The sequence below is a fragment of the Passer montanus genome, unplaced genomic scaffold (genome assembly GCF_014805655.1).
Source record: "Passer montanus isolate IOZ18808 unplaced genomic scaffold, ASM1480565v1 scaffold5, whole genome shotgun sequence".
NCBI classification, from domain to species: domain Eukaryota; kingdom Metazoa; phylum Chordata; class Aves; order Passeriformes; family Passeridae; genus Passer; species Passer montanus.
This window is the reverse complement of record NW_024369929.1, coordinates 10,555,090-10,582,213: the sequence shown is the minus strand read 5'-3', so window position 1 is coordinate 10,582,213 and position 27,124 is coordinate 10,555,090. Positions and strand designations below refer to the sequence as shown.

At 57.6% G+C, this 27,124-nt stretch overlaps 3 protein-coding genes across 5 annotated transcripts in view; 1 reads left to right on the top strand and 2 right to left on the bottom strand.

Moving 5' to 3' along the window:
- The window catches only part of ACAN (aggrecan), a 46,448-nt gene extending 43,179 nt beyond the window's left edge, over window positions 1-3,269 (top strand). Inside the window, exons 14-17 of the mRNA XM_039723171.1 lie at window positions 323-405; window positions 710-854; window positions 1,387-1,569; window positions 2,961-3,269. Of these exons, the coding sequence (XP_039579105.1) occupies window positions 323-405; window positions 710-854; window positions 1,387-1,569; window positions 2,961-3,049 (500 nt within the window). The 3' untranslated portion in view covers window positions 3,050-3,269. The remainder of the gene's footprint in view (window positions 1-322; window positions 406-709; window positions 855-1,386; window positions 1,570-2,960) is intronic.
- A 1,020-nt stretch (window positions 3,270-4,289) lies between these two features.
- Window positions 4,290-9,163, bottom strand: HAPLN3 (hyaluronan and proteoglycan link protein 3). The gene is made up of 5 exons (XM_039723603.1): window positions 9,064-9,163; window positions 7,386-7,532; window positions 6,763-7,143; window positions 5,364-5,666; window positions 4,290-5,212 (listed from the first exon to the last, which is right to left on the bottom strand). Exons 2-5 carry the CDS (start codon window positions 7,510-7,512, stop codon window positions 4,932-4,934), a joined length of 1,092 nt encoding a protein of 363 aa, XP_039579537.1. The 5' UTR covers window positions 7,513-7,532; window positions 9,064-9,163; the 3' UTR covers window positions 4,290-4,931.
- Window positions 9,164-12,700: 3,537 nt separating this feature from the next.
- On the bottom strand, window positions 12,701-23,963 carry MFGE8 (milk fat globule EGF and factor V/VIII domain containing). Of its 3 annotated transcripts, none has more exons than XM_039723247.1 (10): window positions 23,586-23,963; window positions 19,969-20,094; window positions 19,630-19,755; window positions 19,012-19,125; window positions 18,415-18,596; window positions 17,854-18,009; window positions 16,821-16,965; window positions 15,801-16,003; window positions 14,388-14,543; window positions 12,701-14,107 (listed from the first exon to the last, which is right to left on the bottom strand). In XM_039723247.1, exons 1-10 carry the CDS (start codon window positions 23,950-23,952, stop codon window positions 13,964-13,966), a joined length of 1,719 nt encoding a protein of 572 aa, XP_039579181.1. In that variant the 5' UTR covers window positions 23,953-23,963; the 3' UTR covers window positions 12,701-13,963. The 3 variants fall into 3 exon arrangements, with proteins under 3 accessions (XP_039579181.1, XP_039579182.1, XP_039579183.1); XM_039723248.1 differs by having other exon boundaries at window positions 15,801-15,985; XM_039723249.1 differs by lacking the exon at window positions 19,969-20,094.
- Window positions 23,964-27,124: the final 3,161 nt, after the last annotated feature.

Here is a 27,124-nt window from a genome sequence, read left to right as displayed (position 1 = left end):
GACTGGGCATGGGTCCAGCCACTGGACTCTGATACAGACAGATCGTCCAAAGTGGTGTAAAAACCACTATTTGCTCCACTGGTGCTCACAGGAATCCTAACAAAGCCTCATCCTTGTATGGGTGCACCCATGCTCATGGCAGCTGAGTGGGGAGGGAGCTGGACAAACATGAAGTGAAGGAAAAGAGCATCAGGGAATATTGACTGGGGGTAGCTGAATGAACCAGAAGCTCCAGGGCCAGGGTCAGCTGGAATGGCAAATAAATGCTTCCAGCAATATGTAGGACAACCATGACTCTTTTCTCCCTCTCCTGCCCTTCCAGGTCATGCACAGGACTACCAGTGGATCGGCCTCAGTGACAGAGCTGTGGAGAACGACTTCCGCTGGTCTGACGGGCACTCCCTGGTGAGCCTGGAGCCCACAGCACGAGAGGCACCAGCTTCTCGGGATGGTGGGAAGGGCCCCATGGCTTACATGCGTTGGGCATTGAGTAGAGGCAACCCTAAACTTTGTAGGGCTCATGGTTTTTTCAAGCCTCTAGAAAATCTGGTTGGGTCCTGGGCAGAATTACAACAGAAATAACTGGTGTAGGGGCAGTGCTGGCAACTCACGGGCTCTGCTGGAGAGAGGTGTAGGAGAGGTGGGGTGAGGATGAGGGAGGGAGTAGGAGAGAACAGACCTGAGCTGAAGGACTGTCCTCTCTCGGCAGCAATACGAGAACTGGCGGCCCAACCAACCCGATAACTTCTTTTCTGCGGGCGAGGACTGCGTTGTGATGATCTGGCACGAGAAAGGCGAATGGAACGACGTTCCCTGCAACTACCACCTCCCTTTCACCTGCAAGAAAGGAACAGGTCAGCACCCTGCGCCGTACTGGCAAGGATGGGGGACTCAGTAGATGTGGGGCTGTGGGTCTGGAGCAGAGTGCCCAGTGCCCAGGGATGTGGGTTCTGTTACTGCAAAAGGGTGATCAAAGAGATTAGAAACAGAAGCTGGCCAAGGGCTTTAGGAGAAAGTTTCACAAGGATTTGAAACTAAATAGGACAAGCCATTAAGATTCAACATACCCTGGCTGCAGCATCACTCCCACACACCAGCTCTGTGCCCTCCCACAGACACAGGCAGCTGTTGTGATGCTCAGCTCTCACACTTCTCCAGGAGGCAGGAATGGAGCACTGAGGCAGACCCCTGCTTAATTTCAGATCACAGAATTTCCATATCCCCTTGCCCCTAAGCCTTGTGGACAGAGGCAATCTCAAAGTTAAGGTTTTATTTGAGGAAGAGTGACGAGGCTTTGCACGGCCAGCCTGCCCTGGGTGTGAGCTGCCTGCTCAGCCAGGCTGCTGCCCTGTCACTCACTCTCCAGTCTCTGCCCGTCTCCCACAGTGGCCTGCGGGGACCCCCCTGCGGTGGAGAACGCCAGGACCTTCGGTCGGAAGAAGGAGCGCTACGAGATAAACTCCCTGGTGCGGTACCAGTGCGAGCAGGGCTACATCCAGCGGCACGTGCCCACCATCCGCTGCCAGCCCGACGGGCAGTGGGAGCAGCCACGGATATCCTGCCTAAACCGTACGTCTGGGCGCCTTCGGCTTGGGGCTGGTGGCTCCCTGGAAGGAGCTGGGAATGAGGGGCATCGTGGTGCAGGATAGCTCTGAGCCAGGCAGAAGGGGACACCAGGGCTCCCTTGACTTTTTGGAAGTTTCCCCTGGGATGGGGCCATGGGAGTGATGTCTTCTGGGGCAGGTGGGGACCATGGGGCCTGGCTTGCAGGACTGCCCTGGAGATCCACCAAGGCAGAGTAGGGGCAGCTCCAGAGTCAGGAAAGAGCAACAAGGAGTTTACAATGGCCCAGGGTACTCAGAGAAGGAAAAATAAATGGCTTCTGAAATGGTGAGTTTTGGCACAGCATGCATCAACAGAGAGAAGAGGATGGGAGAGCTGTGGGGCCCCCAAGCCCTTCCCTGGTATCCCCCTGCCCTGGGAGCAGACAAGGAGTCCTGCAGCAGATAAAAGCCAAGGCACAGGGCTGGGTTCCTGACTCTCTTTCTGTCAGGCCTCCAGCTGATGGCAGTCAGCCTTCTTCCACTGGTGTCCCAGCCCACTCCCAGGCCTGCCTACACCCCTGTCCCATCCCTGATTGCCTGCAGATTCCCAAGAATTTCGTTGGCCTCAGAAAAATCACATCTGTCCAGTGGCCTCCTTGCCAGGTTCTGGTCCTGCTGGGCAATTCCAGATAAGGCAGATTAAGCAATGGTCCCTCAGCCAGGGAAAGCTGATACAGGCTTAAGGGACAAACCTCTGCCCAGGGAGGAGATGAAAGGAGGAGGGATGGAGGAGGTGTCCAAGGGCGGCTGCCTGGGGCAGATTAAGATGCTGATTCCTTTGGCTGTGCTGTGGGTCTGGAGAGCTGCAGGCTGTTCCCGACGTGGACTGCCAGCGATCAAGAGACCTGGTCTGCTCCCAACCAGCTTTTGCTGCTTCCACCAAACCCCCCCTGCAATTATCACACCAGAGCACGCCAGCTCCCAGGGAGGCCGACAGCAAAGATCAGGCAGAAACCTTGTCCCTGCCAGCCAGGCCGGGCTGTTTCCCCTCCTGTGCCCTGAGCACATCCCACTACTAATGAACACTGGGGATTTAGGGATTGATAGGATGAGATGGGACGAGCTGCCCTCCCGGCCGGGCGCAGGGAAGGGATGGCACAAGCAGCCGTGGAGGTGATGCTCCTGCCCAGGCTCTCTGCGAGCCGCAGGCACCTTCTCCGCGGGCGAGGCAGGGCCGGGCCCGGCAGAGAAGGGCCGATTGTGCGTGTGCGGGCGCGCTGGCGCCGGGGCGCACGCAGCGCTGCCCGGGCTGCCCGTGTTTTTCCAGGCAGCCGGGGGCCGCGGCGGCCAGCGTGGGACAAGCAGCTTCTCTGTCCCGGCTCCTGCCAACAAGGTGCCTTTTCTTCTCCTCCACAGCCTCCAGCTACCAGCGCAGGCTATACAAGAGGAGCCCCAGGAGCCGGTCGAAAGCCAGCGGCAGCGCCGCGCACAGACGCACCCATTAGAGCGGGGCGAGAGACCGAGGGGGAAGCGAGAAAGAGAGATTTTTAACGGAACAGTTATATTAACAGAGTCGATTTCTTCTTCTTCTTGTTGCTTTTTTGTCATATAAGGAAAAAAAAAATTATATTAAAGACAAACCCACCTTTGTGTATATATATAAAAAAAAATTTGTTTTTCCAAGCACCAAAGCAAAACGAATTAGATCTCAGCATTTTTACTAACCGTCCGGTTCCAATTATCTTCGTGCCTTTGGGGACAGGGAGGGGGGTGGGTTTGCAAAGGGCAGGGGGTTAAGTTAAATAATAAAGATGATTATTTTTTCCTGATTTTATCCACGAACAATGTAATTATTTCTGTTATTTAATCTCCAGGGTGAACAGCACCTTTTGGGGTTTTATTTTATTTTTTTCTCCAGAATCCTTCTACTGCTGCAGCATGTCAGGACGGGTGGGGAGGGCTGGGGGGCTGTGGTGGAAGGAGCTGTGGGAGGAGGGAGGTGAGGGGATGCTGAGACCCAGGACCCAGGTGCTGGGGGCTGTGGCCCCTCTCTGCTTCCCCACTGCCCCCTCTGCAGCACAGCACTCGTCCTGGGACAACGTGCTCTTTCCAGGGGACCGTGCGGGGCACCAGCGTTCCCTGCACCTATTTATATTTTTGAACATATCCTATTTTGAAAGAATGATAAATAATAAAGAAAGCGAAATCAGAGTGGGCACTTCGTCAGTGTTGGTTTTTTTTATAGGGAAGAGGGATGGCTGGTGGGCTGGGAAGACAGGGGTCTCCCATGGCAAGGCAAAAAGGAAGGAAGGAGAAGGGAACCCAAAGAGGGTGCTCCAAGCTACACTGGAATGGCTCGGCCCCAGGCAGCACCTAAGGGACCACGGAGGTGGGAGGGGTGTCCCAAGCCCTCACTGAAGAAGGACCCTGGAGAAGGATGCTGCCCTCCCTGTTCAGCTCTCAGTTTGGGAGGGGTTAACCCACATGCCTAAAACCCATCTAAAACCCATGACCAGTGGGAACTGCTTCACCTTCCAGCTTTCAGTCCTGACACCCAGGGGGCTAATTAACGCTCACTAATGAGGGAACACGAGTTCATTGTAGGAGCTGAGCTGAGCCAGCTCTAATGAGACAATGCTCAGCCAAGGATGAGACAGCCAGGGATCCCCAAATCCTTTCTCCAGAGCAGACCTTTCTCTCGTGTTGGGACAGAGATGGGGACACAGCCATGTCACTCCAGGGCTTTCTCCACCATTTTATTAGAAGATGTCCAGAAAAACACATCTATTCATAGCCAATGCTCAGAGAAGAAGGCACCAGAGGTCAAATGGAGTTCAGGCAAGGGGCACATAGAGATAAGGCACTTGTGCTCCAGCAGGGATAGGCACAATGGCACCCTTCAGCAGGACATGGATGGGGCTGGAAGAGGGGCCAGGATGCAGTGGAGATACCTGCTCTCTGCTCTGGCCAAATCCAGCCGTGCCTCGCTCCCTCATGGCCTTGCCTCATGAGCTGGGAGGCAGGACCAGCCTGGAAGGGCAGGTGGGTGTCAGGGACAACCTGCCACCGCAGGAAGGGGTCACCACCCATGGGGTGGCACGGCCAAGTGGGGTGGCAGCAGTAGCCCATGGGGATCATCCTTGAACACATCCCACGACAGGGACTGTCCCACGCTGCCCGGCTGGCAGCCACCCCAAGCAGCTGCAAGTGCCAGCTGCTGAGCAAGATGTGGAAAATATAAAGGAAGGAAACAAAACAAAACAAAAAGAAACCTCCCCCCATCCCACCTCCCCCCAGTCACCCCCAGAACAGCCCTTGGAAATGCCCGACACTGGGCGCTGGCAGGCTGGAAACATCCTTTGTCCAAGAAGGATCCCTCCCGGCTCCTTATCTCTCTCTGTAGCAGAAGACTCCAAACCTGCCCTTTCTGGGGAAGCCGAAGCTGCGGACACCGGGCTCCGCGGGGCCACAGTTGGCCCGGGGTGTGACAATGGGGTAGCGGACACTGCCATCTGCCAGCCAGCCGGCATTGCAGCGGTCCAGCCCCACGAACTTCCAGGCGGAGTAGAGCTGCCCCACCCGGGCGATCTCGGCCCCTGCATCCTGGCAGCTCTGCTTGGCCTCCTCCAGCGTCATCCCAGCCAGGCGGTCCAGGTAGAAAACCTCTCCTAGGAGGGAGAGCGGAGCGTGAGAGCGGAGCATCATCCCGAGCATCCCCATCTGGAACAACCCCGGCCAGGCCAAGTCCTGTGCCCTAAGAGGGAGGGGCGCACCGCACCTTCCCCAGCATCCCACCCCCCTCCCCGGCCCAGAACGCACCTTTGAGGGCGGAGGAGAAGCAGAAGGCATCGAAGCGGTGGAGGTGCCGGTGCCGCGGGCCGTAGCTGCGGATGCCCGGGGCGAGGTGCACGCCCCCGCAGGGCTTGCGGGGCAGGCGGATGGGGTACTGCACAGTGCCATCGGCCAGCCAGCCCGCGTTGCACCAGTCCAGCCCCTCGCTCCACGCCTGGAAGAGCTGGTTAAAGTTGGCGAGGACGGCGCCTTGGTCCTGGCACACTTGCTCGGCTTCGTGGAAATTGAGCCTGTACTGCCCGCGGGGAGGCTGGTAGGGGAACACGATGCCTGGAGGCAGATGGGACACTCAGCTGGCTCCGTGGGCAGCCCACCCAACCCGAGCCCAGCCCCAGCAGGAGCCACAGGGGTCCCTGACCCCTGTCAAATTCAGGCTCTGGGACAGGGACCACCTCCGTGCGGCGGAGGCAAGGCTCAGGCATGCAGGGATGGGGCCGCGCTGGACATGCAGGAGCCAGCAGCGAGTTGCCAGCGACATCTGGTGGCACAGGGACACACGGGCTCGGTCCTGGGGACACAAGAACCCCCTCACGGGGACAGCACCTGCATACACAGGGATGCACAGACTATAATGGGGATGCAGGGACCACCACCACGGGGTTGTATAGGCCACAGTGCTGGGAACACACATACAGTGATCCCAGGGAGGCATGGACCACCCCTGTGGGATGGAGAGATCGTTGTCATGGAGATGCACAGGCTTCAGGAGCAGGGATACAAGGGTCAGCATCCCCATGATCCCAGGGGACACATGGACCACCAGCATGGGGATGAATGAACCTCTGTCGTGGGGGTGGATGGACAACTGAACCACGGGCATCACCACTCTGGACACAGTCACAAGGACTGGGAGGGACGAGTCACTGTGGGAGGCAGGGCCAGGGACCAAGGGGTGGGGCAGGGACAAGCAATGGGGACATTTCCACAGCTCCCAGCTCCAAAGCAATGTCAGGGCTGAGTCAGGTCCCTCATGACAAGTCAGCAAGAGGGGCTGGACCAGTCACCAAGGATCATCACAAGATGCATTGGGATATGCAGAGCTGGGAGGGGAGGGGACAGCTCCACATAATGCCGCACAGTGGGAAAATGGGTGGGTAAAATCAGGAAATGCTGCGGCCGTGGGGTCACTCCCAAGTCTGGCTCCAACAGCAGCCTTGGTGTCCCTGCAGACAGCTCTGGGCTCACTTGTTCCTGAGGCCAGAGCCAGACAGCCCCAAGCCACTGTCCCATCACACCAGCCCCTTTCTGCCATGATCAAGCTCCCCAACCCCCTGCCTTGCTGCGTCCCCAAAGGAGAAGGTGCCACAGGAAGGCCAGGCTGACTGGCTTGGCGCAGAGGGTGGTGTGGTCCCCAGCATGCCCCCACCTTGCAGCCGGAGGTCCACAACATCGCTCTCATCCTCCAGCCCATCGATGACCTCGCAGCGGTATTTGCCATCGTCCTTCAAGCGCACGTCGCTGATGACCAGCGAGGCCCCGTGCCAGCTGGCCTCACCAGCCTGACGGATGTGGGCACGGCCCTTGAAGTCCCCAAAGGCCACGTAGGTCTTGCCAATGGCCACCATCACATCCTGCTCCTTGGTGTAGTCGTCCCGCAGCTTGGACCACTTGATGCGGATTTTGCGCTTGGGTCCCAGGTCGGGCTCGTAGCGGTAGTGGCAGGGCAGGGTGACATTGGCACCGTTGTAGCTGTAGACAGGGTCCTTGGAGGCTTCCACCACTAGTTTGGATCCGCTGAAGTAATCCACTGGGGGAAAGAAGGAAGGTGTGATGGGCAGGTCAGGATCCAGGGCTGGGCAGCATCCCCAAACCTTCCCTCCAGCCACCACCTCTTCTACCATGAGCATCCCCCACGTATCCCTGAAGCGTTCCCACCTGCTCCTCTGGGCCCCACATCCCACCAAGTGATGGGTCTCCACCCTACCCAGAGGCAGGGGGGTACTTCAGCCTCCTGTGACAACCTGCCAGCCCCCATTGTCCCCGATATACCTTGGTCCTGCTCGTCGCCATTGTCATTCATGACGTGGTTGTAGTAGAAGCCATTGTAGAAGGGGTGGTAGGAGCCACTGGCCAGGGGCAGCAGTGTGGCCTTCAGGAGGAGTGGAAGCAGCAGCATGGCTGGGAAGAAAGCCCGGGCTGCAGAGGGGAAAGGACTGCTGTGACACCCCCAAATAGCCAGGAGAAAGCCAGCACTGCCTGGCAGTGGTGCCAATCAGACTCCATACCAGGGGTGCAAGGAGAGGGTGGGAAGAACCAGCAGAGCAGATTGTCTGCCCGCAGGGGAGAGTGCAGGCAACCTGAGCCATGCCCCCAGACCCGCCCCCCAGCCGGTGCTCCCAGTCCCCTCCATCCTCATCCTCCCGCCTGGCTGAGCCTCCACATTCCTCCACATTCCGCACACCTCCACATTCCCGCTGCTGCCCATTGTGGAGGTGCCCATCACGGGGAGCACCTGGCCCGAGAGCAAGTCGGGGAAGGGGCAGCTGGAGGAATGGGATCCCAGGGTGTCCTTTGGACAGCGAGTGCTGGGAAAAGGTCACGTAGGGGTGCAGGGGGAGAGAAGTGGCTGAGCCCCAGTGTAAAGCAGCAAGCTCGGTTTACAAGAGGCAGCCGAGCGTGCAACCCGACCGAGTGGGGGAGAGAGCTCGGGCTGCCTGCGCTGCCCCGGCTCCCGACAAAGCCCAGCAGCACTCACCGTCCTGGCCAAGGACCCCCTAATCCAACCCAGGGCTGCCGCTCTGCATCACAGACATGGCTGGCACCAACCCCATGCAACACATTTGGCTGCCAAAGCACGTGCCATCGGTGGGGAGCAGCCTGGCTACCCCACGACACCAGGAATGTGCACTGTCCCGAGTTCTGGGGGCCAGGACACTCAAGAGTGCCCTGCAAGGGGCTCACCCAGGGTGGTACCAGCGGAATTGGCTACTTGTGAGCATTCCCGGAGCCGGCAGAGGGCACCCGGCAAGCCTCCGGCAGACCCCTTCCAACACCGGGGGGGTTCTGACATCTGTGCCCTGCTTAGACAGAGCTCATGAGTGCCTGCAAGCATACCCCGGGCCAGGGGGCTGTGGGAGAGCAGATGCTCAGCCCCGAAGGGTCCAACACGGGGTTCGGTGCTGCTCTCCAGGGTCGGGGGCATGAAACCGGCTGCTCCCACCGCAGGCTGCTCAGTCCCAGACTCTCCTCTGCAGTCAGTGCCTCTGCCCACCGTGGGGTGCAGCCGCACTTGCCACCCGCTGGGGCCAGCAGAGGCGGTGCCCGAGGGCGCAGGGAGCTGGCACAGCCCCGGGAGCTGGCACAGGCGCCGCAGCCGCGGGGACACCGCCACGTGCTGCCCACGCGACACAGGGTGGGCTCGAGGCACGGCAGCTCCACACCTCGGTCTGCAGGGAGCCAGCCCTGGTCCCCCCGCACCCCAATGCCCGGTGACCCCCCCGGAACCCAGCGTTGCAGTGACGTGCAGCCTGCCCAGTGCCCTCAGCTGCAGCGCTGTGGGCATCGTGCTGCAGCGCCCAGCACAGCGATGCCTGGCACCCATCGCAGCGATGCCCGGCTCCCTCCGTGGCAATGCCATCCCCCCCTGCCCTTCGCGGCAAGCAGGGTGCCCATCGCCCCGGGGTGCCAGCCCTCCCCAGTCCCGGCACTGGGGCCAAGCCCTACTCACGCTGGTTGCGGGCAGGCTGCAGGCAGGCGTGCAGGCAGGCTGCAGGCAGATGCACTGTGTTTAGGGCTCTTGCAAGGCTGAGAGGAAGCAGCTCCAGGGCCTGCCTCTTAAAGGGAAACACACGCCTTTCCCAACCCCCTGCTCACAGCCCGGAGCTGGGGTGGGTGCCCCCGGCCCCCCCTGCCCACCATGCCTGGGTGATGGCCTCACTGTGCATCCACACACTGCCCACACGCTGTTCACACACTTTATCTGCGGTGTGCCAGCTGCCTGCACTGCCCCCGGCTTGGAAGGGGCAGCAGTGGGGAGAAACATGCCCTGTTGGGGCTGCTGGGATCCTGTGATGTCCCAAGCAAAGGTCCGCCGAAGCCACAGTGCCAGGGAAGATGAGACATCCCTTGTCCCACATCCCACTGGAGGGGACTGGCCACCGTCTCCAGACAAAGGAGGTGCCCAACACACGTGGCAGGAGCACTACAGGCACAAGCAGCTCGGGACAGGTGGGCTGTGGCACGGAGTGATCTGTGCCCAGTGCCTGCCAGCTCTGCAATTCAGGAAAGACAGCTGAGCTGCGGGGTTCAGCCTCTTTAGGGTCTGCTGGACTCTGTGGGGACAAAGCAGAGGTACAGAAACCAGGGCAAAAACTCTGGCGTGCCCAGTTGCACCCATCTGTGGGGGCATCATCCCTAAACTTGGGCGATGCCCTCCATGCCAGCTCCCACTGGCACGCAGGCAGGCAGATACAGCTCCATGAGGATCGAGTCCTCAGGAAGGGCAGCACCGCCAGGGGATGCCGGTCAGGGGATAGACAGAAGGGACAAACAGAGGAACCACGATGCGGCGTGTGCCCTGACCCATCGACCCGCTGTCCCAGTCCAGCGCGCTGCTTCACCCCCCACTTTGTTGTTTCACGGCAAGGAAATGAGGCGTGGGGGGCCCCGGTCCAGCTCTCGCCGCCGTGCAGGATGGCTTCAAGCCGGAAAGAAAACAACCCGGTGTAAAAATAAACGGCCCGAGGCTGGCTGCGGGGTGAAGGGGGCCGGGAGCCCTTCCCGACAGCGCCCAGCCCGCAGCGCTCGGGGCGCGATCCTGCCCGCCCGTCGCCGCCGCGCTGATAGCGAGCAGCCGGCGAGGAAACGGCGTTATCTGCCGCCAGCGCCGGCACCGCAGCCGTGCTCCCCGTGGGAGCCCCGGCCAGGCATGGCTGCAGGCTCTGGAGGCACTGCTCTTCCTCGTTCTCCGTCTCCCTGCACAGTCGCAGCCGCGGCGGAGCCGGGCTGCCCCGGGACGCGGGAGTGTGACGGCCCGGAGCAGCCTGCCCCGCTGCCCACAATGCAGGGACAATTACACCTTCCGGCATGGGGCCGCTGCACTGCCGCCTGCATCCTGGCCCAGGGTCCCTGCTACCCCCGGCCCTGCCCCTTGGCCGGGGGAGGTGGTGGGATGGTGTCCCAGCTGCATCCTGGCCCTCAGTGCCCCGCTGCAGCTGCTTGCCCGAGTTGTTCTAGTGATCCAGAAATTGGGATGGTTCCCTCCATCCCCGGGCTGTGCAGAAAGCAGGCAGCCCTGTTGGGGCACGCTGCTCCCTGGCATGGCTATCCCATTGTTCCAGAAGCGAGGAACAAGCCCCACGGTGTCCTGCACTGCCTGCACCTCAGCACCTGCCAGCAGCCATCCCCTGCCCGGCCTGAGGAGGGGAGCAGCAGCAGGAAAGGAGACAGGGGTGCCTCCTGGCACCTCTTTCAGCAACAGCTCCTGCCTCACCTTAGGCCACTCTTGTCTGGACGTGGCCAGTGATTTCACCATCTCCTCCTAGGGAGCAGAGGAGTGAGGAAGGATCTGGCCACCAGCAGACCCTGAGGAAGAAGGGATCTCCTTAATTCCTTCCCTTCCTTCTCTCATCCTCTTTTTGTTTTATATTCCCAGATATGTACCCTGGGTGTGACCACAGGTTTCAGGTTGAGCAAAGCTGCGCAGGGTCAGGAAAGCTGTGACCTGGGAGCACATGTTTAGGGCACGTGCCTAGGGCTGGCTGAGCATTTGGCTGAATGGGAGCCATAAAAGTGTCATCCCCATCTTCCCCACCTCAAAGCCAGCGCCTGACAGCTCTGCTGTGCCTCGCCAGAGATTTGTCCATGAAATGCTGCTTGCACAGGACGATTCCAGCAGGAACACTCACATTCCTGGAGGGATGGAGGATCTGTGATCTGTGCCGGGCTTTCCGGGTGGCAGTGAGAGGATGCTCTCCCCGATGGCTGCTTCCTGAGGAGCCAGCTCCCAGCAGCTGGCAGCAGCCAGCAGGGTGCCACAGCATGCCGGCCATCCCGGCCTTCCTGCTGTCCCAGCAACCCAGCCACGTCCAGGAAGAGCAGCCGAGGGACAGGGACAAGCTGTGAGGGCTGTGCATGGCGGGGAGGGCACTCTGGCTCTCCCAGTCCCTCCATCCTGCAGCTCTGGGGGATGAGGAAATGCCACAAGGCTGGGAAGGGGCTCGGAATCCGTCAGAGGGGCTTGCTTGGGGGTAGCAATGGGCAGGGGGAGCAGCAGCAGGGGGCTGAGGATGCATCCCCCACTCTGATGTGCAGCATCTGCTCCCGTCACGCTCCTCATGAGCCTCTGCCATATCCCTGGCTCACGGCTGCCTTGGCTGGACTCGAAGCGAACTGCGCTTATCTCTGCCTCAGCTTCCCCGTGATAAGGGTGGCATGTCTGGAGGTGAACTGGGCAGACTGTCCCCCCTGTCCCTGTCTCTGTCTGTGGCTGCTATTTGTCACCAAGCAGCTGCAGCCACAGACACAATGAATTCAGCCCAGTTTTCACAAGCAGATCCCCAGCTCCTCTGATGCCCGCGGCTGGCACTCCCAGGGCAAGGCAAGAGCCCACTTCCCACAGGCAAGGCCCAAGGAGGAGATGCCTGGCTGAGCAGGGCACTGCTGGCCACAGGGAGGTGCAGAAGGTTGTCCAGAGCTGCAGGGACAAGGAGCTGTGGTAAGACATAGATGACACTTGGTTATTCATGCCACCTTCAGGGTCCCTGCCCAATGTGGCAGATTCTGGACATGAGCAAAGCTCCTCTGTCTGTTCACCACAATGCCCCCTCCCTACATGGGATCACACCCTCAATGCAGGCAGATCCTGCTCCAGCAGCATCCATTCCCAGCCCTCCCCCAGAGAGCTCTGCTGGGAACATCCCCACAGCTCTTGCAAAATTCACAGCTCCCTCCAGCCCTGGGAGCGTGCTGGGGTGTAAGAGCCGATCTAGCTCCAAGCTGGGGGATTTGCTCCAGGATCAAAGCCAAAGGAGGAGACAGAGGGTGTGGGTGCTGATAGAGGCTTCCCCTCCCCAGGTCCCATCCCACCACGCCTGGCCAGCTGTGAGCAGTCTCCAGCAGCTGGGACAGGGTGGAGACGGTGGGAAAGATGCACACAAAGCCCTGAGATACCCTGTTTTTCAGCCAGGGACGGGAGCTAGGAGGGTCAGTGAAGGCAGGAGAGGTGCAGGGCCATCACAGCACTTGGCCAGCCCACAGGTGGAGGAGTTGAGGGGCTCAGAGGGAACCCTGGAGGATCACCAGACCAGCCAGGCTTTGGGAGATGGCCTTTGGGGAGACACAGAGCAGACGAGCCAACACCCCCAAAAGTTTCAGCTGGTTTTAATACTGTCAGAGACACCCCAGAGTGGGGCCATCACTGCCATCCCACTCGGGCTCCCTCAGCCCTTGCCAAAGCAAACCCACTGCCAGCCCAGCCCCACCACGGCTGCTTCACATCCCAGCAGGCAGGGGAAGCATTGCTGCCAGCCCAGGACAGCCTGCCCGTGCTCCCACCTGGGGCTCACTCATCTCCTACTGCTAATCCCGAGGGCTCGAGCATTGCAAGAGGCTCCCCTCCACCCCATGTAAAGGGAAAAAATCAGGTTACAAAAAGGGTCATGGCATGGCTTTTTGCCCACCACATTTGGATGGTTTAATTACCACCTTTCCCATCTTTTCTTCTCAACCTTCTGGCTACAAACCAACCCTCCCCACTACCAGATCATTGTCCCCCGGTCACCACTGGGCTCTGAGGACAAGGGATGGCCAGGCATGCCAAACTGCAGGAAACTGTTGATGACGGCAATGCTGACACTTGGGAGGCTGCTGGAGCTGGCATCCCAGGAAGGGGAATGGGCAGTGCCTGCCAAAATGCCCACCGTGGTGCCTGCCAGAGTAACCCAGCAGGTAGAGCCACCACCAGTGGGGATCTGGTGCCTCTTGACAGGAGCTGTCTCATCACTCCACTCGCACTATGTGGTGCTGACGTTGCAGGCAAGGAGACTCAGGGCCTGGCAAAATGGGCAGGGGACAACAGCTGAGATTTTTCAGAGGATTTTCACAGCCCCTGCTTGCGGACAAGCAGGGAGCAGGAGGGACATTGGAGGCTGCAAGCCAGGGGAGCCTGCCCTAAGACCTTGAAAACTGCTGAGCCCCAAGACACAGCTCAGGCAAGGGACTGCCACTGGCTGCAGATTCTCTGCTGGAAGCAGAAGCAAGAAGGAGAAAATTTGTCCCCAGGCTTAGCTGAGAAGAGAAAGCCAAGCCCTGGTTGCAGGACAGGGTCCCCCAGCAAGGCCTCATTTGCAGGATGGTGTCCCCAAGAAAGCCCCATTTGCAGGAGGGGGTGTCAGCCCTGGCTGGAGCAGCAAGAGGGCAGGAGCCATCCCCACATCCCACCTGCAAGGGCCCCATAAAGTGCAGTGCTGCAGCCCCAGCACCAACGCGGGGCAGGGGAGCCCTCTTGGCCGCCTCCTGAGTGTGGGGACATGGAGAGGGGGGCGTGAGGTCAGAGCAGGAGTGGGCAGGGGCAGGCAGGGTGCAGGCTGGGCAGCGGGGAAGAGCAGCCCCGTCCTTCTTCCCCGTGCCTACTCATCGCAGCCCAGCAGCTCCACGCGCAGGGTGATGCGGTTGTTCCAGGCCACGGGCAGGATGCGGACGTAGCGGGCGTAGAAGGGCACATCAAACACGTTCTTCTTGTGTGAGTAGTTGTCGCTGTTGCCATGGAAGATCTAGAGGGGAAAGGTGGGCTGTCAGCGCTGCCAGGACCCCAGGGCAGCGGTCACAGCACCGACTGACAGAGTTCAAGAAGCCTTTGGACAACACCCTCAGGCACAGGGTGTGACTCTTGAGGTGTCCTGTGCAGGGCCAGGAGCTGGACTCAATGACCCTTGTGGGTACCTTCCAACTCAGCATATTTTTGTGATTCTGTGGCCTCAGCCCCACCACTCATCCCTCCCCACCATGGCATGCCTGAGCCCTGGGAAATCGCCCTGCCCTCCCCACACCCACCTTGGTGCTGTTTGTCTGGGCATCCCGGTACAGGGTCCAGGACGTGCCGTTGTCACTGTAGGCCACCTTGTAAGCTGCCACATACTGGATGTGCCCAAAGTCACGGGCTCCTTGTGTGATGATTCCTGTCACCTTCTTCTGGTCCCGAAGGTCAATCTGTCAGAGATAAGGCTCGTCACAGCTCCTTGCAGGAGCAGTGCTCCCACCCTTCATGCTCCAGAAGCAGCTGGGAAGAGCTGGCCCTCAGAGGTCAAGAATGGAGAAAACACCACTTGACCCCATGCCAGACAAATCATAAAACATAACTGTGAAAGATTTGATCCTTCAACACTCCTTCAACAGCATCCCTCAAAGCAACCAAAAGTGGGCACAAACCCATCTCAGCTCCCTTGCCCACTCCTGCCACCTTCACATTTTTTGCTGGAAACACCAGTGTGGGAAGGACAGCAAAAAAATCTAAACTAAAAAAAAAAATACAGGATTCACAGAGGAAATGCATTTCCACTGGAAAGTAATTCTAGCTGAGAAAATATGCAGTTCAACACAATCTGACACTTGGGTTCTAAGCAAGATGCTTTCTATTCTCTTTACTCTGCCACACTGTGTTTACTGCTGCTGGCACGTTACAGGGTAAACCACCAAAGGAGCTGAAAGCCTCATTAATTTAGTTCTGTTTTCGTGCTCATAGAGGGCAATTCCAGCTATACAGTACACATAAATCCTGAGTGTACATGTAAATCTATAGACACATACACAAACAGGCAGCCTGTGGTGCAATAGCCCAACTCAGCGTGTCATCCTGACCCCGTCATCAGCCAATGTCTCGATAAGCTGGTTTATTTAGAGTTGTGAGACAGCTGCTTTTAATCATTTCCCAAATAAAAAGCGGGACAAATATCTAAACTGCTTTGTCCTATTATGTCATGGAATCATGTGAAAAGTACAAAAACAGGGGAACAAGGGAAACTGAGAAGGAAATTTCAAAACTATTTGTTTCTATTCCAGACTGAGAAGAGAAAAGCAAGCCTGATTTTTTTCCTCCAAAACAGAAACATGGTGTCCTGGGCAGCCTGAGGATGATGGGACGGTCACTCCAGGCTGGGATGGCATTTCCTCAGGGGGTGAGACAGAACTGGGGCGCTGCAGGCTTGATGCACCCCACAAAGAAGGTGCAGATACAGCACCACCTTGTTCCTATGGGCTGGTTCTGACTGTTAAAACCAGTGGCCGTGGTCCCATCCTGATCTGTTTCTGTGATCCCCACTCAGGGAGAGCACTGCTGGATATTGTGACCCACAACAAGGCTCTGGTCACACCAACCCAGCTGCTCCTGTACCCTGAAACAGGAGGTGGCCCTAGGCACAGCTGAGGAGCTGGTGAGCAGACATGAGGTTACAGAGAGCAGAGACCCACCTGCAGCCACTCGGACTGGTCGTTGTTCAGGGCTGTCCAGGCGTTGGTTTTGCCCGTCATGTCCAGGCGAGCGTAGTGAGGGTGCCAGGTAAAGGCATCGATGCCCCAGGTCTTGAAGACGCTGGAGGCTGTGATCTGCTGGTCGGAGATGAGGCGGGATTTCATGCCCAGAGGCTCCGAGCAACCTGCCGTGTTGAAATACACTGTAACACAACAGTTTACACAGGCAGTGAAAAGGAAAGAGACAACAGCTCCGCTGCAGGCAAAACCCCACAGACCTGTCAGAAGCCATCCCCACGTTCTCATTCCACTGCCCTGAGCGGCACCAGGGCCAGGCAGGGAAATGCTCAGCAGATGAGCAGGGCGGTCTTTTCCCGGGATTTTTAGCTCCCAGCTATTCCCTGGCTCACAGTGCCTCCTGCTGCAGAGATGAGTAGCTGTCCCCACAGCACAGCCCAGCCCAGCCCCGGAATACAGAAAGCCTTGGCAGGAAGCAGAGAAGGATGTGGAAAGAGCAGCGCAAAGATATCCCCAGCCAAAAGCACGGATGGCACCACACCCACGCAGCAGCAGGACAGGACCCAAGCCCCCATAACATCCCACTCCCACACCGACACGCGAGTCCCTCTCAGTTCCCAGGGATGTGCTGCAGGGCAGGAAGGCAGGAGGCACAGGGAAAGGGCTCAGGCTGATGATCCCTTACATTCCCCAGAGGACTTTGATCCTCCACTGCTTTCCAAGCTCTCCAGCAGGAGAAGCAGCGGGTTCACAGCTCAGACGGGGAGGAGGCACAGTAAAAACTCCTGGCTTGGGAAGGTGTTAGCAGCATGAGAACGCAGCTCGAGCTGGCTGAGCCGATGGATTAACAGCTTGTGCTCCCCAAGGTATTCCCAGGCATGAGGAAAAACAAGCACCGCCAAATCCCTTGTGCTGAGGGATCAGAAGCGGGCCAAGGGGTGATGCCCTGCCCCGTGTCACCCCTGCCCTGCAGCCCCCGGGAGGGGACAGCCTGGCATTTACCGTTCATCTCGCAGCCGATGAGCTCGAAGCGCAGCGTGCAGGCGCGGCGGCACATCACGGGGTAGATGCGGATGAACTGCGCCGTGATGGGGGGGTTGAACATGTTGGTCCTCATGGTGCCATAGTCCACGTTGCCCTCAAAAACCTGCAACAGTGACCAGAGCTCAGTGCCCCAGCTCTCCCACAGTCTCCTGCAGCAAATCCCTTGCACTGCAGACAGAGAGAGATCTTGGCACTGCCGATGGCAAAAGAGCACAGAGGGGGAAGCTGGGCTCTGTTTTTGTGCCCTGGAACAGTGCAGGACCTTGGAGGAGCTCCAACACTCCCAACAGAGCTTTGCCACATTCCCTGCTTCATCCTCACCTCCACAGAGCCACACACGCAGCAACACCCACTCCCACTACCACAATGCTCCTCAAATCATGACAAGCACAGAGGTGGCTCGCTTCTTCCTTTTTAACATAATAAATAGAATCAAATTGCCTTTCATGCACTTTTTCCACTGCTGCAGAAACAAGAGGAATTTTTCCATTTTTTTTAAAGCAAAGTAGATACTCCCAACCATTCCCTGGATGCTCAGAAAGCCAGCAGGAGACACTTGCCATAAAGAACTGTGAGTGGAGAGCACAGCAATCTACAAATATTCCCACTTTGAGAGACACTGTCAGCTGGTGCTTGCTGCAGATACAACACTGAGCTGCCCAAGCTGCTCAGTAGCACTCCCAGACCAAGCCCAGTTCCCACAGGGTGTCAGTGATAAAGATACTATCTGAATGACCTAAATCAGGCAGTGCTGCTTCTTGGTTATGCTTATTACGGTCAATTAAACAGAGGCAGGGAGTATTGCTTGGCACTGGAACTGCCTATGCCATCTCACTGCTAGGAGAGTTCCCATCAGTTCCCAACACAGCTTTGCCCCAGGTCAAAAGCACTTTCCCACACACAGGGATGCAGCTCACAGCCACTTCAGCACCCACAGCACCACTGGCTGGGAGGAGCTGGGACATCCCCTGCACAGAGCATCGCAGCCCACCTTGTCTACATCCTTTTTCTCATCCTTGAAGAAGGTGAACTCCCTCCCATCCAGGCTGTAGGCGACTTTGTAGGCGCGGACGAACTCCTGCTGCCCCACGCGGCGCGCGCCCTGCGTGATGATCCCGCTCAGCCGCATCTTCCGCAGCAGGTTGGCCTGTGGAGGGGAGAAGAGGATGAGAGGGGTGCAGTGAGCATGGGGTGCACAGCCCTTGCACCCACCAGGACCACCAAGCCAGGGTGGGAGGGTGGGCATTGGAACAAGGAAAGGGGCTGCCCATGGCGCTGGAACTCCCCAGAGGAAGAAGCCCCTCGTCCCTCCAGCCTTGCATCCCAAGGTGGGCAGAGCAAGGGGGATCATCAATCCATGTCCCACTTTCCTCCAATGGCCTTGCCTCATCCAGGCACATCCCAAGATACCCCTGGGTGACAGCTTGATGCAGCAATTTAGTCCCACACTTGCCACCAGGAGCAGTGAAATCCCATGACAGCAGCACTGCGAGACCAGCCGTGGTTGCTGGGGCTGCTCTCTGTGCTGGCATTCCCATCCTGCTGCAGGTACCTGGATCCAGGGGCTCTTGTCGTAGTTGCTGGAGGTCCAGGCATTGACAATGCCGTGGTTGTTGAGGCGGGCGAGCTCTGGCCCCCAGCGCTGGAGGCCAAGGAAGCCGTAATAGACAGAGGATGCTGAGAGCTGGGCGTCAGAGATGGCTCCTCCTTCCATGCCCAGGAGAACAGCACAGCCTGGGGGCAGAGGGGAGATCAGGATCAAAGAGAGACAGGAACCAGAGAGCAGAACTAGGGGTAATTTGCTTCTTGTCTGGGGGCAGAACAGGAGAGGGAGGTCAGCCCTAGGGTCTGGCTGTCTTCACGGTGTCCTCTCCTCCTCATCCCTCAGCCAGAACCACACAATCCATCAGTCCCCCTCACAGCACAGAGGTCTGGAGGAGAAAGGACCTTCCTGGGGCACTCCAGAAAGGAGAAAGCATCTTCCTGAGGATGTTCCCTCCATTAGAGCCAGGCCTGCTGGCACCAAGGATAGCCACAGCTGCCCTCCAGATCCCCTAAAGCAGCTGGTGAGATCCCTCCTGGCAATGAGGGACAGGCAGTAGGGAACAGGAGGGAAAGGGAATTCAGTACAGTTGGTGCAAAGACTTACGGCTGTGGCAGGTCTTCCCCAAGAATGGAGAAGGACACTTGCAGGTGTAGTCACCATCCAGGTCCAGGCAGGTGCCTCCATTTTTGCAAGGCTGGGAGGAACACTCATTCTTGTCTGGGAGAGAGAGAGGAGGAGCTCAAGAGGCAATCCCAAAATCAGTCTCAGAGAGAAGACCCTTCATTCAGTGCAACAAGAAGTGGGGGAGGCATCCCCTGAACAAGGGCATGGCAGGGTCCCTGAAGAGAGGGTGGAACATGTTGAAGCTCTAACCCAAGGATCCATCTACAATGTGTCCCCACAGAGTGCAACCATGCAGGTGCACCAGGACACACAGTCACATCAAGGCTGGGAGCCTGCATAGAGCAGGCTGAGCCTTGAGGCACCCCTTGTGTTATTACTTGAGGCACCAAGTCCCTGCAGAGATGCAGAGCAAGGTTCAGACATAACCCATCCCCACACCATGGTCCTTCCCTCCACCCTGCAAGCTCCAAAACAGCCCGTGATCCCTGTAAGCCTGGTGCCCCACACAGTCACAGCTGCTCACAGCCCCTAGTTGTCACCCAAGGGGTCCCCAGGCTGTCAGTGGACAAGCTTCCCCTGTCCCCCCGCTATACTCACTGTTCTGGCAGTGCACCCCATCGTACCCCTCAGGGCACTTGCAGATGTAGTCAGTGAAGACGTCGCCCCGGTTTGGGACCAGCTGGCACTCACCATTGTTGTGGCAAGGATTGGGGTGGCACGGCCCTGGGAAAGGGGAAAAACAACTGTAATATAGGCATAGGTGGAAAATAAGAGCATCCAGTGGGCTCCCACTCCCCACAGACATCGCATTTCCCCCAAGTTCATCCCGTCACCATATCCCTACTCAGATCCATGCTCTGTGTCCATCAGCCACCAGAAGGGCTGAACCCCAGGGCCAGGACAAGGGGAGCACCTGGGAAAGGGTCAGCTCCTCACCTTTCTCTGTCTCATTGCAGTCAATCCCAACATAGCCCTCAGGGCAGATGCAGAAGAAGGGGGCCTCATTAATCCCAGTCAGGCAGGTGCCCCCATTCTGACAGTGGTTCACGTCACAGAAGTCACCTGGAAGTAAAGCCAGGTGTCACTGCAAGCCATCCCTAAGGTAGCCATCCACCAGAGCCCCATGCACACAAAGACATCCCAGCCCAACAGCAGGAACTGGTCTGCTGCAAATCCCACAGGGAAGGGAGCACCTGGCAGGGACAGGCTGCTGGACATTCAAAAGCAATGGTTGAGACTGGACGTTAACCAGCAGCAAGGACCTGCCTTGTGCTGGCACATTAAAAAAGAGGTTTAACAGACACTATATGACCAAGTGAAGACAGGGGAAACCCAGGTTTTGGTGCATTAAATGTTTTTCACACTTGGCTGGGAAATGTGAGTGGCCAGGCTGGGGCTCGCTCAGGCACAAGAAGGACAGAATGATTCAAGGGAATGGGGCAGCTGCTCTTGCTGGGTTTTGCTAAAGTAAGTTTGCACTTGTAAGAACATTAAAAAAAACTCATTGTAGGGGGAGCTCGCATTCCTCAGTTCCCAGATGCTGGAGTCAGGCAAGGAGGAAGCACAAGGTCCATCTCTGCAGGACGCCTGCCAGACCTCCATCATTCTCCGAGCAGCTCCCACAAGGCAGCCCTGGCTCACAGGCAGGTTCCCCCAGGGAGCTGGTGGGGCTGCACCATCTTCCCTGCCTGTTCATCCATCTCCAGCATCTGCCACAGTGTAGGGTTTATGTGGTGAGGTGGTGGTGGAAGGGGACTGCAAAGGTGGCTCAGCAAGAAGACAACAGGAGCTGCTCCCATGCTGGAGACAGTCCCAGCCAATGCCAAAAGAGACCCTCTGCTGCTCAAAGCAGGTCCCCATCACTAGCACGGCTTCTGTGATAATATACCCAAGATAAAGTAAAAAATACTGTGCAGCAGCTGTAGAAGAGGAGTGAGAAAAATGTGAGAGAAACAGCCCTGCAAACACCCCCAGCAGGGAATAAGGAGGGAGAGGAAGTGATCCAGGAGGAGGGATTCTACTGCAGCCCATGGAGAAGACCTGTCTCCCTGAAGCCTGTGCAGGACCACAGGGGAGCAGATACCCGCACTGCAGCCCACAGACAACTCCAGGCTGGAGCAGTCTCTTCCTCATGGACTGTATCTCATGGAAAGGACCCACACCAGAGCAGTTAATGAATAACTGCAGCCCATGGGAAGGACCCACTCTGGATTTTTTCCTTCTTTTCCCCACCCTGTCCTGTTGAGGAGGGAAGTGAATGATGTCAACCCAATGCACCCTCCAACCTTCTATGCTCCATTGCAGGGCTGAATCAGATTGCAAAAGCTGGGCTGAAATTCCTCCCACCCTCAACTTATTCTGCCTAAAAGCTGCAAGGCAGCAACATTCCATAAACCTAGACCAGATTTCCACAGGACTGGTTAAAAGCCTCAGTAACTCCCTGTCAAAAAGGACAACACATCCCTTGATGTCAGGCATTTCTCTGCTACGCTGCAGAAGTCAGAACAAGGGCTGAAACCAGGTGGGGACCTAGGAATAACCCTTCACTACCTGCATGACCTGGAGAAGGTGGAAGTTGATGAGCTGTGGGCTCACTGCCCAGACAAACACCAAGCAACACAGTTCTCATTTGCCTAAGCTACTACTCAGCGAGCTCCTACTCATTAGTCCTTTAATAGCAGGACTCCGTCCAGTTAATCCTACTCTTCCTGACACTCCACATGTGTAGGCTACACACTGGTGGCAGGCAGGCCAGCATCAGGTGGAGGTTTCCATAAGGATGCTGCAGCTCCCTTAGCCCAGCCTCGGGAGGCAGAAAAACTTGGGCACCAGTTCAAATCACTGCCTGTGCTGCCCAGCCTGTTCTGCATGACCTCATGCTCCATCAATGCGCTGCCATGAGCTACAGCATGGGAGGAGAGGGCTCCTGCAGATAGTGGGGATGCCTTTGCTCCACGCCCCTCCACCCCTCCACAGGTCTTGGGCACATCCATCCACCCCATCCCACGGATCTCTCCCAGCTGCCAGTCAAGGCTGCACAGACTGAGCTAACTCTGTTCAGCAGTGGGAGATGGCTGCTTCCCCAGGCACAGAGTGTCAGGGAACACTGATGCTCCCCAGCACCAGCGCTGTCTCCAGCACAGGAGTGTCTGGGGTGTGACATGGCAGCAAAGCAGCAAGGTCTCCTCCCAGGGTTGAGGCAGGAGGGGTTCAAGTTTTATACTTCAGTTATTGCAAGTAACTGCACTCCCTTTTATCCCCTCCCAGGAATAATCCCTCACATGGTGGGCGTTGGTAGCCAGCCCCCTGCTAGCAGTGAGGCACACAGGTCACTTTTTCCACTGTAGCAAGCAGTTTTGGATGCTCCTGTTTCTGGACTGTTTCAGGCCTGGTTTCAGAGCTGTTCAGCATCTCCATCCTCCACACACACATTTTTCTCCAGTCAAGGACAGAGCTGTCACAGGCTGAACACTCAGGAACCAAGGCAACAAAGATCAACCACTGCTTTTGGAAATGTTTGCTTATATGAACCCACAGGCTGGCTGGGAGGCAAAAATAACATCCTCCAAATACTGGGACAGCTCATCCCAGCGGGGCTGGGGGAAGTCAGGTCTTGGGAGGGCAAAAAGGGCACCTCAGCCATCCAGGGAGTGCAAACATAAACAGGGCCTTTCTCACCCCCTCCTGCTGCCCTTTGTCCCTGACCTGGAGCCTGCACTTAGGCTTTGCTCCCCTTTTCCCTGGTCTCGTCCGCCCCTTTCGGAGCCAAGCGCCCCAGGCATGGCCCGCGGGGTTACGGTGGAGCTGCTGCTCGCCGGGGCTGCCCTGGCCAGGCCAGCTGGGCGCGTACCAGGCGGTCCCGGGGACGCTGTTTACATTGCGAGCACGGTTATCTGAGCCTCAAAGCGCAGGACAGCCCGGCTGAGACTGGGAAGAAGGGACGGGGCCAGGGCCGAGATCCCCCGCTCCGGCAGCAGCAGCCCTGGGGCTGCACCACGCTGTCCTGCTCGCACTGCGAGCCTGCACCCCGCCCGCAGCCCGGACCCACTCACCCTGCACCCCCAGGTCCGCTCGCTACTCGTCCCGGCCCCGCGGATCCCTGGCATCACTGGCATCACGGGTTTCCCCACACACCAGACAAGTCCTACACACACCCCCTACACCCCGGACAGCCCCTGCGCCCCGGATCCCTCGCACTCCACATCCCCAGCATTCCGGGCTCCCCCTTATTCTGGATGCCCTGAAACTCACCCTCTCCTGCACCGCGGATCCCCTGCACACCAGGCAACCCCGCACTCCAGATTCCCTGCACTCTGGCTGTCCTGCACCCCGGAATGCCTGCACACCGGACAGCCCTGCACTCCAAATCCCCACCGCTCCGGATCCACGGCATTCCAGCCTCCCTGGCACGCGGGTTTCCCTGCACCCCGGATCCCCTGAGCCCCGGCTCCCCGGCACCCCAGCTCCCCGGGATCCCGGCTCCCCGGCACTCCTGCCCTCGGTTCCCGGGCAGCCCTGTGTCCCGGACAGCACTCCTCCTCCCCGGCACTCACCGGACACGACCAGCAGCAGCGGGAACGCCACCGCCACGGCGAGCAGCACCCGAAACAACCTCGCCTCGCTCATGTTGCGTCCCGAGCCGTGCCGTGCGCTGCCCCCGAGCCGCTCAGCCCCGCTCAGCCCCGCTCGGCTCGGCTCGGCTCGGCTCGGGGCGGGCAGTGACTCAGCCCGGCCCGGCCCGGCGCGGCCCCACGTGCTCCGCGCCCGCCCCCGGGGCGGGACCGGCGGGGGCCTGCCCGGCCGAGGGTCCGCAGCCTCGGGGGCAGGCAGCACGGGGGTACGGCAGCACGGCAGCGAGGGTGGCCCTGGGAGAGAGAGCCTGATGGGGCTGCAGCGAGGGGCACCGCTGGCTCGCCCCATCTTGGCCTCGGGTGGCGGTAGGGACTTCCCGAGCCTGGCAGTGCCCGTGGCTCCTGGCCCCGGCTGGCAGGCAGAGGGTGCGGAGCTGGACCGGGATGTGCTGGGGGCTGCCAGCACTTGGCAAAGGGAGAGCTGTTTTGCAGCACAAACCCCACTTTTTTTCTACCTGGGTGGGATGAAAGCTGGAGAGGGTTTCCCCTCGGATGGACAGTGAACACAAGAGTCCTGTGCCGTCCTTGTTATCCAGCATGCCAGTGGCATGGGGTTTTCCCAAGTTCCTCCTAACTAGCATCAAGGAAATCAGCTTGCAGCCACGTCCAGCAAATATGGGAAAGGGATTGGGAGTGACATAACAGCTTTCTGCCCAAAGCACTGCACCACATCACTGCTTTGGCCACAAACTAGCTCCTTTTTGAGCTGTGCCTGGCCACCAAGAGCTGGAAAAGCCCAGCCACGCTTTTGAGAGGAGCTGGTGCCCTGTGGGGAGCTCTGGCCTGGAAGGCAAAAACATATTTAGCCCTGGAAGACTAAAGCATATTCAAGCTAAATCCATATTCAGCAGCAAATTCTTTGGAAAAGAGCACTGCACAGCACAGGAATGCTGGATCATTTGACCCTGTCATGGAAATCCACTCCAAACTCTCCTCCTCCTAAACGTGAAGCTGATTTTATCTCTTCTTGCAAAACCCTCCATTTCAGCATTAACTAACCCACCTCAGACACTTGGGCTGCTCATATTTATGTGTTGACTCTGGCGAGTGTTGCTACATTTCTGCCTTTGGCAATGCAGCCACGCAGCCACCCGTGAGCTGGGCAGTCCAGCTGCATGCCATGCACTTTGACCAGTCTTGCCACCTCCACTCCAGTGTCCAGCTAATGCTTTGGTCAAATGCAGCGCCCATGAGAGCACCCTAGGGAGAGACCCGTGGCAGGTCCAGCTGCCCCCTGACTTCTCAGGGCACCAGAGAATGAGAAACACATGGAGCTGGACACGTATTCCCACCCACACCCACCACCCTCGCTGCTGGTGTTTCCCTAAATTAGTAACAACACAAAGAAAACTCCAGGTAGAGTTTAACTCCAGTGTAGGGAGAAACAACAGCTGGAAAGGAGGGAGCACACAAGACACAGTGCTTGCTTTCGAATAACCCTTCAACCTCAGGGTAATTACTGCTGTGGTGTTCCGAGGAAAACAAGGTCAGGAGGAGGAGAGCTCAGGGCAAGATTCCCAGGGCTGTGCACAAGCAACTAGGACAAGGGTGTTTGTTCGGCCTTTTGAGGGGCTACTGCCTGGATTAGTCTCAGAGAGAATGCAAGACCCAGAGGGAGCTGCAGAAAAAGCATCAGCCTCTCTAAAAACAGAAAGCAAAATGTTTTCTTTCTGTCCCCAGAGGCATGAATGCCAATGTCCTAGGAGCGTGCATGGGAAAGGATATTAAAAAGCAAGTTGTGGAGGCCAGATGGAGCAATGAGCAATCCACAGGGACAGTGCATCTTGCAAGTTCCAGTGGCTCTTTAAATGATGCGATGGAGAGGGGCATCCCACAAGAAACTACACTAGGGAAGTGTCTGCTGTCCCAGCGGGCAGAGGGAAGCTCTGGACATGGGCGGCAGAGAAGAGAAAGGAACAACCTGTCAAGGACGGGGAAGAAAGGAGGAACAGAGACAGCTCCCACAGGCAAACACCACGCCCGGGCTCCTACAGCCGCCAAGTTTTTGCAAGGGATGGCTCTGCTTGAAAGAGTTGGGTAGGTCGAAGGTCAGGCATAATTTCACTCCCTTCTGCAGGGACTACTTAGGCCTTGCTATTGCAGCATTTACCACTGGGTTTGGTTTCTTCTGCAGAGATCTGCCAGATTCTGCTGCGCGTAACCCTTTCCAAGCTGTGCTGACAGCAGATAGCCTCGTTCCCGTAGCTGGGGTGATAAAGAGAAAAATAGATGAAGATGGGGCCATGCATTTCTCTGATGCAATCTTATTTATTTTCCAGCTTATACAAAGGTGTTTTCCTGTGAACAAGAGAGGTGAACAATGCACAGGTGATCCCTTGCCCAAGCATAAAGCCATAAAACTGACCAGGGTGCGTCTCATGGCTGATGAATGTGCAGTGACAGCTTTGGTATCAGCACAGTATCATGTTCCTTCTCTCCACTCCCTCTCAGAAACTCACAGGACCTCTCCCCACCACAATCAGGTAGCAAAGATGCCCCTCCACCCCCTGCTCAGCCTGTGAATAGATCTTGGTTTGGGTAGCAGCTCCTATTGTTTCAACTATCTGTTCTGTAAAGGAGTTCACTAGCTTAGGTCTATCTCAAAAGTCAGCTATTACACCCCAGAGGGATTCCCCACCCAAAACGCTCCCACAACACTCCTTGCAGCATGCACCCCAGTTTTGAGAGCCCAAAAAAAATCCCTGACAGAGGTAGCCCTCATCCTTTGCAGGCATGACTCTTTTTTAGAGTTCAGAGTTGTGGTTCAGGCCACAACACAGGTCCTGGGAAAGTTTCCTGCCTTGTGGGATCAAGCCTCCCATCCTGCCACACGTGTTACCCACTCCAAGTGGGAAGGAGAAATGATCTGTGGCACCACAGCAGTGGATTAAGCCCCAGCCTGCTCTTAATCCCTCTAACAGGATAACCAAGGGCTTGTGCCAGCATTTCTAACCTCCTGCAGCCCCAGCCAGCGTCACTGCCTGCTGCCCTACCAGCACGAGGTTTCCAACAGCTGCCGAAGACATCCACTGGCTGGGACAATCCTTGCAAGTAGCCAGACTTCTCTGTTTAGTTTCTTGAGGAACAAAAGGCTTCCACACTCTCTGCCCTTCCACCAAAAGGGTAATAGTTTCTTTAAACACAGCTGTACACATAGAGATGCTAATGTTTAGGAATCGGGAACTTCAGGACTAATCAAAAAACCAAACTGAATATCCTTGGGGCATGGAAAACTCCATAAGGCTACTGAGAGCCCTTCAGGATATGTAAAACTTTCTGATTTAAAAGGAAGAAGGCAAAGGGCAGCACCATCCCCTGGTTTTGCTCTGCTGCCCGCTGCTGATCTTGGAGCTCAGATGAGATTCCAGCCAGTTTAACTTCAAGTCCTTTGCTCTAACCTAAATAAACAAGATTATACCCAGCTTAGAGCTGGTGTGTCTGTGTAAGGTACTTAATATAAG

Excerpts from the sequence above, each read along its gene's own strand:
- HAPLN3 (XM_039723603.1), bottom strand. The coding sequence starts at position 7,512 with ATGCTGCTGCTTCCACTCCTCCTGAAGGCCACACTGCTGCCCCTGGCC. Across the intron at positions 7,144-7,385 it reads TGGCGACGAGCAGGACCAAG|TGGATTACTTCAGCGGATCC; the intron begins GTATATCGGGGA and ends TCTTTCCCCCAG. Across the intron at positions 5,667-6,762 it reads TGTGGACCTCCGGCTGCAAG|GCATCGTGTTCCCCTACCAG; the intron begins GTGGGGGCATGC and ends ATCTGCCTCCAG.
- MFGE8 (XM_039723247.1), bottom strand. The coding sequence starts at position 23,952 with ATGGGGCGAGCCAGCGGTGCCCCTCGCTGCAGCCCCATCAGGCTCTCT. Across the intron at positions 20,095-23,585 it reads GCTGCTGCTGGTCGTGTCCG|GTGACTTCTGTGACGTGAAC; the intron begins GTGAGTGCCGGG and ends CTTTACTTCCAG. Across the intron at positions 19,126-19,629 it reads TGGGGTGCACTGCCAGAACA|ACAAGAATGAGTGTTCCTCC; the intron begins GTGAGTATAGCG and ends TCTCTCTCCCAG.